Source organism: Bombus pascuorum, chromosome 5 (genome assembly GCF_905332965.1).
Source record: "Bombus pascuorum chromosome 5, iyBomPasc1.1, whole genome shotgun sequence".
In the NCBI taxonomy this organism is placed as follows: Eukaryota; Metazoa; Arthropoda; class Insecta; order Hymenoptera; family Apidae; genus Bombus; species Bombus pascuorum.
This window is the reverse complement of record NC_083492.1, coordinates 7,601,912-7,611,173: the sequence shown is the minus strand read 5'-3', so window position 1 is coordinate 7,611,173 and position 9,262 is coordinate 7,601,912. Positions and strand designations below refer to the sequence as shown.

The following is a 9,262-nucleotide window of genomic DNA, read 5'->3' as shown; positions in this document are numbered from 1 at the left end:
TTGTATATATTATATTCTTTAAAAATTAAATATTAGTATATTTTATTACACAAATAAATAAATTTTTATTAAAGCAATATAATAATTTCTTCCTAATTTAAATTTAAATTAATATTTATAGTATAATATCCGACTAGAATTGTTAATAATTAAAAATCTCTTTGTAAACTTAAGAATTTCATTTAAAAAAATCTAGGTGTTTCTACTTATTATTATCTTATCAAGTATCAAATAGATGATGAGTTCTTTTGATTTGTACATGTCAGTGAATCATTATAAGATTCAAGTAGATATGAACAAAGTATAAATGTTAGATTTTCAATAATATAGTATGGCTTTTTAATAATGTAATTATGGCATTTAATAAAATTGTATTATTGATGATATGGTGCGGTAAGTTGTCACAATATATATTAATATATATATTAGTTATGAAATAGATTATAAATTAAATAAATAAATTACAATTTTATACTAAGCATTTTTTTACATAATAGAATTACAATTAATATGGTCGCAAACAACTATACCAAAATCACTCAGAGAATGTTATAGAAACAATGCAATATTAAATCCCCGACTTCCATTGAACTTGCGTATATTAGTAGACATCATACAGAAAATGGAAAAACAATGTTATTCAATAACAGATATGAGAATAATGTCTTCATCAATATTACACAGGTTGTAACATCTAATTATTAATATCTGTTTGTTTTACTGCAAAATAGTAAATATATTTTATAAATTACAGATTTAAGTTCGATGGTGTTGAATATCAAGAGAATATTCAAGTTACAGAAAATGTACTTCCATTCAGTGGGACTGGTACACAACATATTAAACATGAATTGATAAAAGAATTAGTTCCAGGAAATACAAAAGCTTTGCCAGTTCATATACTTTCACAAGAAGAGCGATGTATGCTTCATGAAGCTATTTCAAATACAATTTTGGAACCTTACAATAAAAGCAAACATAAATCATGTAGTCATATCATAGAAAAACTAACAGGTAATTATTAAAAAAGGAAGAAGATATTTAAAGTAATAAAAATAAAAAATTATTATTTAGGTAATACTATGTTTAATGATACATGGAATTGTCCAAGGCAACAAGGAGTGGTTCTAACACAATATGGTACTATTACTCCTGGTGCAATTATAGGAGCAATTGCTGCATCTCTCCAACATCAAAATGTTGCTGTAAATCAATTAATCACAAGCTTGGATATATCTCCTTCAGGTATAACATTATTATACTTGTTTTTATCATAAAGTCTCATTTGATAATGTTCCTTTTACATTAGAAATGAATTCTACAGATACATATAGTTTACAATTTAATGAAGAAGAGGTCGATTTTGTTCTTCCAAGAAGTCGAGCGATTCATAAACCATTTATGTGGTACAATACTTTAAATGTTTCATCTATGAAAATTGATAATATATGGTTGACAACAGTTGCAGGTATAAAATATTGTTATGTTATACTTTACATTACATACTATGTAATGATATACATGTGTTATGTGGTATTAATGTACCGAAGATCCCGTTTAATTAGGCGAATTAGCGGAAATGGTTGTGTACCAAGGACCTTTACTAGCAAATAATATGACTCTCGGTGCAACAGGATTCTGGCAAAGTATGATGCGTCCGACAATTTATTATCTCACAAGTTTACATAACAATTTTGATGTAACTCGAGCTGAATTAATAGGAGGCATTGATGGTAAATTAACGATATCTTCTGTATTCTTAAATATCTACCAAATATTTATTTGAAAAATTTTTCAGGGATGATTATTGCAACTTATTTACCAACCTGGATTCAGGACTTTTACAGCCTTCGACTTAGTCAAATTTTGGAAATGTATTACTCATATGAAGGTGTCACGTTTAATGCAAATGTGAAAGCTTGTGATCGAGCACAAGCCTTTTTATATGCAGTGCCAAAGACTATTTTAAATGAACAGGTTACTTATAATTATAAATGAAATTATAGTATATTTATATCTATATTATCCTATATTTTAATTTGCAAATATCGTTTGTAAGACTTATGCCATAGCTCAGATGTTAGCTTATCGTAAAAGCATTGCGTATATTTCTCCTGAAGCATTGAAACAACTGGTTGATATTGCAATTGAAAAGTTTTATACTTATGCAAGGAATCATTTGTTCCCTAAGTTACCTTGTCATCAAATAAATCAACCCCAAGTAGAAGCACTGATTGCATTTGATGGTGCATGGACAATAGAATATACAATAGACTTTCTTTCGTAAGCTACAGTGTATATCATATTTCATATTGTATTTCATATTTTTATTTCTACAACTCTGTATGTTTTAGAACTCTTATACAAGATTTGGATGTATCAATGTATGGATCAAAAATGGGAATAATACATGGTACTTCAGGAAAATGGATGTTAAATGTTACAAACAGTCCATCAATCGCGTTTCAAGCATTAAACAACTTTACTAATACAACGTGTAAGATTGATTGTTTCATAAAAATATTTATTATTTTCTTTTATGTGATTGTAAATAATATATTTATAGGGCCTACGAAATTTAATTTTACCCGAGTTTTGGAAACGGTATCTATTTACTTGAAAAGAACTTGGGAGTACAATTACAAAAATCAAATAATTGGAAATTTTGGTCAGGTAGTTATACTCTTAATTCCATTAGCTCACATGTCCAATAATGAGAAAGAATCAATAATAATATTATTGCGTCAACTAAAACACGCTCATCCAGGTAAATATATAAATTTAAAATATGGATTACAAAAGGTTAATTTCAATAATCTCTTTTTCCATTAACTTTTCAGAAGTCCATTTTGTATATTATGTATCTCCATATAACGAAAATTTATTTGAATCATTTACTTTATGGGAGGAAGATTATATAATAAAAAATTCCAATATTGACACTATTACTCAATACGTATCGAGAAGTACGTTTTACTACTTAAGTAATCAATATGATATATATTATAAAATTTTAAATGTAAAATATTTATTTTCTTCTCTCTTTCTCTCTGTACATTTTTAGTTCCACGAACATTACGACCTGCGACAGTTGCAGATGTAAATATAAATAAAAATGTCATTCCCCAATGGGAAGATTATATTAGTCCTTCAAAATCTATTACTTACAGAATACATTCACACTGGAAACGAAATATGAAAAAGATAGTAGTTACGGTTTGTATTTAAAAAAAAAAAACGGACTATTTTACAACTACCGTTACTTTGCTTTTCATTCTTATTATAATATTAATTTTTCAGATTCATACTTTTGGCTATGGTACAATGAAAGCCTGTGTATGGGTAGGATTTAAACCTAATGATAAACAAAATTTGCAATGTGCAGAATTATCTGGTTACAAAGAAGTTACATTAACTGATCACTTTAAATGTACTAGTACTTTGTCTTGTCCTAATTTTTATCTTCGTACGCAAAACGTAACTTCTTTATATAAATGTGCAGGTAACTATTAACTATTACAAATAATACATCTAACAAAGTCTTTTAATATAATAACAATTTCAGAAATCGACTGTAAAACACCGGATCAAGTAAGATATATCATAAGAACGAATCAGCAAAATGTTCATTATGATAATTCTGCGGATAAAAATGCAGTATTGATCTCATTAAATATTTTAGCCTTATCTGTATTTCGAGTATTCATGTGAAATTTGTTATATTTCAAGTTCTTCTATGGATACTTATAAAATTTTTTACTATAAAATTTATACTATTATATTGCGTAGAAATTTATTTATTACTTAGAAAAATACAAATTTTGTTTTTACTTACAATTGTTCAGGTAGATTAATAATTGTTATATGCATACTCATACACAAATTTGATGAGGAATTGAAAATTACTCGATGCAGCAAGCTCTCCCAGTTCAGGTTCTACCAAAAGCATATCAACTGGCGGAAGAAATTCGTTTACTTGATCACCTTGTTATAAATAAAACAGAATATATTTTATTGGTATATATTACTTAACTTAAATAATTAAACTATTTTTTCAAATCGAAAATTAATAAGGTACCAGTAAAATGTGCAAGGTCCATTAATTTGAAAAATATTGTTTCTTGTACTTGTTGTTCAGGATTCTTTCCTAGGGTATCCCACTGATCCCGTTTAGCAGCTCGTGCCCAAATTTGCAATTTCAATGACACCTTTTCATCTTCTTGTTCCACATATTCAAGCAAATCAAGAGCTTTCTTGAAGTCGTACTCATTTGCATCAATATTATCCTCAGATGTGTACAACTACATCAATTATATATGTGAAATTTATATCAAATGTTTTATAAAATAAATGTATTTTATAGTCGAATGAAGTACCGTAATTAATTCAGTCGGTGTAAATACTTGTAATTTTTCTACATCATAACCATATGTAGTAAGTACTTGAGTTGGTAATTCTTCTTGATAAGCTACCAGTGCTAATTCATTATTGATTTTTTTTACACAGTCTCTCACTTCTTCTTCTAAATCATCCGAAGCAAGAAGGGCCAATTTTGCTAAAGAAAGCATGGACTGTGAAAAAGATGAGTAGTTCATAAATAAAAATATTTAAACAGCTTAAAAGATAGAATATAACGAATGTGTACCTTCTTACGTGTCACTAATTCACTTTCTTGAATTGCTAAAGTATAAAGTGTATTAGCAGCAAAGCGTAAATCGTCCGTGAGAGCAGATTGTACCCATGATAGAGTTGGATGTTCTGCCAACTTTTCTGACAATTCAATGGTACCTCCGCGTCTACATTTCTCTACTAACTGACCCTGGCGACCATCTTTCACGTACCTATGATAAAAAAAAATATTATAATACAAATAAAGATATTTGTCCCTATATCATTGTCTATAAAAGAAGCTTACCATGAGAATAAAAATCCTACAAAATCTTGAGCTGCAAATTTTTTCATATATCCATCCAGTTGGCTTTTATTGTTAGTTAATTCGCATATCTGTATCAGGGACGCAAAATCGCAATACTTTTCGGCTAACATTGCAGCACTATCGTATTGTTCTTCCTTTACTGCAAATTATTTAGTATGAATATCTAGTTCTATCTACATAAATTGTAATTAACAAAGAATACATACTTAGAGGTTGAATTAGATTCATTCGATCTGTTTCGTATTGCTTCAAAAGTATTTCGAACTTTTCTGTACCCTTAACACTTTCTAAATGACATTTTCGGCCATCTAATATTAAGTCTATATAACTTACTAATTGTTCATATAATTCATTTCTCACTGTTGAATCGTTGCTTCCAGTTATGCCATGCTTGAGAGTTACATTATACTGAAATAAAAAATTAAATACTGAAGAAATCTTTCTCTAATGATTTTCTTATTTTTGCTAAAGTTATAATATATAAATATTAACCATTGTGTTGAGACAATTTCTTAACCCATGTTTTCCAACTGCAGCTGTCCATGGGAGATACTCGGTTATTCCGTCCGAACATCTCGTAGGAATAAATCGTTCAGCATTATGTTGCCGGTATTTCACCACTTCATGTAGGATACCCTATTAGCAACATGTATTTATTTATACAATTGTACTTTAACATTATTTTTTCTATTTTATTACTAAGTCGTATTAGATATATACTTACTAATAATATAGCGTTTACTTGCATAATATAATGTGCTACTTGTTGGATGGGCCTTTCAGATTGAGTTACTTCTGATGCATTGTTTACTAAAGTAGGGAGAAAACGATGTACAGTACTGACTTGACGATAAAATATATCACGCGCTGTTAATTCGTCAGATATGTAAGCTTCAGGGCTTAAAGTTTGTTCTATTATAGTATCTATAATATCTGTATACCTTGAAATAAACAAAAATTACAATTTATCCATAGAAAGAAAGCTCATATACAAAAATACATATTGAAAAAATTTACTTGTTCTGGAGATTATATATAGTTAGTGCTGCAACTATCTTTTCTGCATATTCTGCAAGAACGTGTGGTGTAGACATAATTAGTCCTCTATATGTAACAGCACAGAACTGAAACAAACAATATTATGTTCATATGTATTATACATTCAATTATAATATTATGATGAACAAACTTACTCTGTTCCAGAGATCATGTTCTTTTAGAAATGTTGTAAATAAATCTATGGCTTTCTGTTTCCCTTCTAGTTGATTAGGTATTTGCATAGAGGTGACCGCATTTATTGTCATAGCTATAACAATATATGATTATTGAAATTTGCGCAAACATGTCTTGTATTTAAATACGAAAAATATAAAATTTAATTACACAAATCTCTGTGATTTGACCAACGTGGATCATTTGCTGGATAATCGTCTATCAGATCTTTAGCAACTTTTAAAATCAGTGTGTCAAGATTAGCATCTATATCCATTACTGGTTCTTCTTGCAAAGGAAAAAGTTGTAATAAAATATCTTCACACTGAGCCTGCAACAGAATGATTATGTTAACGACTATTGAACTTAACACAATGTAAAACAAATTTACCTCACTTTGCCGTAAACTAAGGAGAAATGCAGCACGCAATTGTGTAGCACAATCAGAACTGTAATACATATCTTGAACTTCTTCATTACTGATAAGACTATTAAAATTTTGTGCAGCTGAACTAGGTCGATAATTATAATCCACACTTGTATTAACATTGTCTGTATAACTCCTAAAAAATTTATTGACTTTATTCTTAATAAAATTATTTACTTTTAAGATGTATGTAAAACAAAAACGAACATATTAAAATCTTGCGATATAAAATCCGACGGTATGACGGAAACTAATCCGAAATTCTTAGTAAATAAAACTGGAATTCCTGAACATAGTGCGCCACCAAGAATACTATCTTCTCCGCCTCGCACTAAATCTATTTTATCTTGCTCGTGCTCGGATATACCTAAAATGTTTTTATTTAACAGTATAAAAGAATTCTACATAAAATCCTACAATAAATTTTAACTTACAGTTTACAACAAGCACTTCATACTGATTGTATATAATGGCTTCCCAACCATGTAGTATAAAATGGTAAGAAACTAAAGTTGATTCAACATCATTATGATAGGAAATGGAATCAATTTTAACTGGTATAAACCATTTAAATGTATTTGCTAACGTTATACCAGATAGCTGTATCAAACCTACAACATATTTGATTATTTTATGTAATAAAAACTATAATAAAGTGAATCTAAATTTTTTCAATTATTACCAAGTGCAAATTCAATAAGAGGTGATGCATCAGCACAATGGGCTGCCATTAAAAAAACTATTCCTTCATTACATGGTTGCATATCAATCAACCAGGTTTCCATATTTTGTGGGTTGCATGCACTTGATTTCTAAAATAAAATAAATAAATAAACATAATATTCTTTATACGTACAACATTCTACATACCCAAATTTCTCGTTGGAAAGTTTGTGAAATAATGTACCCAATATCTTCATCAAACTCCATCTTCTCTTGCTCATTATGAGGGAAAGACCAATATTGCAATGATGAGCCAGCTAAAATAAGAACCCTTGATCCTCTATCTCCTAAGGTTGTGCAAGTAACTTTTACCAATTTCTATGAAACAAAAACACATTTGCTGTATTTTATATTTTTTGTATTATATCTGTTATTAAAAATGTAGTTATATATATATAATTATATAAAATTTACAGTTTCTGTGACTGGAGATTGAGGTATAGCTCCAAATATAAGAGAAGTCATTCTTCTTCCTATACCACCTAGCCATCCTTGACTTGTTCTAAGAACTTGACAGTTGATACTATTCTTACCACCTACAAACTGTGGTTGTAACAATGCTACTGTGCATGTGGTTGTAGCTAAAATACAACCATGACCAGGAATATAAGTAAGACAATCGACTTCTTGCCCAGCAAGTTCTGCACTTGTTTCTACAGAAGATCCTTCATGGGCAACGCTAACCCAGAACCGTACAATGCCTTCAGGAGAAACAGCCATGCAACTAGGCACCTAATGATTTTAAAAATTAGATGTTAATAATAATAATTTTTAGTTAATGCTTAATTTAAATACCTGATGGCCTGGAGGCAACCACACAGCTATGCATTCTGCTTTGTGAGCTAAATCACTTTGAGGTAACAATAACTCTCTGCATTGGCTCTTAAAAGTTTTCCTTTGTTTTGAATCATGGATAGTGGCCTTGCATTGCCACACAAGCAATCTACGACCACATACAAGCCAAGCCCAACCATCTATTGAAATATTAACGCTAACAGCTGTATTTCTATCTACAAATGTTAAAGCTTCCGTAACAAGTACAGGCAAGGAGGATCCAAAACTTTCTACAACATGATTCGGCGTCTTACATATTATCTGTACTGACTGATTCGATCGTCCGGATACACTTATTGCTCTACAAAAAAAGATAAGACAGATCCATAGAAATACTAATTTATAATCAAAATTCCATTAATCTGAATTTATAATATTTATACAAAACTAACGAATTATTTTTTCTTAAGGATTGAACGATTGACATGCGTTTTCGCGGAGATGTCAAATTTCTTCCTAGTGAATTTCCTATACTCGTACGATCCATTATAGTTTGTTCTTTGTTTAAAAACTTGACATCAAAGAAACCGGTTTATCAATTAATATTCTAAATTGCATAACAATTTTTCACTAATTTCTCTATGTATACAATATTATATAGGTTATTTTTTCATATGCATGAACCGGTAAAACGATTACATGTGCTTGGCACGAACAATAAATGATAGAGTTAAATAAACGCAGCACTATAGTGTTTAACGAAAATTTTCAATATAAAGTAAAATTTACAATAAATATACACAACTGATAGTTCACTAAATGAAATAAATGGTTCACTCGCTTCTCTATTTCTCATTGAACATTCTAAATTTTATGTATAATTTCATATATTGTCGAATAAGTTGAGATAGGAGAAATAAATAAAACCATGTGATCGAAATCTAGGGAGAAATAAGGTTGATTAGAAATTTTACCAGATATAAGCATTTGGCGTACCATGAACATAGGAAATAATAGAAATATGTCCATATTGTTATAGCCCATGGCAACCTTTTGTCTTGAAAATAGGAATATGCCCATATTATTTGTAGCGTTTCATTTTATTTATATTAAGTACACCTATAAGTAACGGTTTGCTATGTTACTTAAGTTTCAATTTACATTTTTTGTTAGAAAGTGTCATAACCGTA

General features: G+C 29.3%; 2 protein-coding genes across 3 annotated transcripts; one reads left to right on the top strand and one right to left on the bottom strand.

The window, feature by feature from the left end:
• The first annotated feature begins 93 nt into the window (after window positions 1-93).
• Window positions 94-4,372, top strand: LOC132907309 (uncharacterized). Of its 2 annotated transcripts, none has more exons than XM_060960260.1 (14): window positions 94-393; window positions 498-684; window positions 755-1,014; window positions 1,075-1,245; window positions 1,310-1,468; window positions 1,566-1,733; window positions 1,799-1,977; window positions 2,060-2,283; window positions 2,355-2,497; window positions 2,567-2,767; window positions 2,841-2,966; window positions 3,065-3,216; window positions 3,301-3,502; window positions 3,566-4,372. In XM_060960260.1, exons 1-14 carry the CDS (start codon window positions 354-356, stop codon window positions 3,709-3,711), a joined length of 2,358 nt encoding a protein of 785 aa, XP_060816243.1. In that variant the 5' UTR covers window positions 94-353; the 3' UTR covers window positions 3,712-4,372. The 2 variants fall into 2 exon arrangements, with proteins under 2 accessions (XP_060816243.1, XP_060816244.1); XM_060960261.1 differs by having other exon boundaries at window positions 96-393; window positions 1,325-1,468.
• On the bottom strand, window positions 3,768-8,993 carry LOC132907307 (nuclear pore complex protein Nup133). The gene is made up of 19 exons (XM_060960257.1): window positions 8,525-8,993; window positions 8,094-8,433; window positions 7,713-8,030; window positions 7,446-7,616; window positions 7,258-7,387; window positions 7,010-7,186; window positions 6,783-6,942; window positions 6,540-6,711; window positions 6,320-6,479; window positions 6,130-6,242; window positions 5,954-6,060; window positions 5,661-5,877; window positions 5,429-5,572; window positions 5,143-5,344; window positions 4,916-5,075; window positions 4,646-4,841; window positions 4,377-4,571; window positions 4,079-4,301; window positions 3,768-3,984 (listed from the first exon to the last, which is right to left on the bottom strand). The coding sequence occupies exons 1-19, from the start codon at window positions 8,617-8,619 to the stop codon at window positions 3,851-3,853; spliced, it is 3,414 nt and encodes a 1,137-aa protein (XP_060816240.1). The 5' UTR covers window positions 8,620-8,993; the 3' UTR covers window positions 3,768-3,850.
• Window positions 8,994-9,262: the final 269 nt, after the last annotated feature.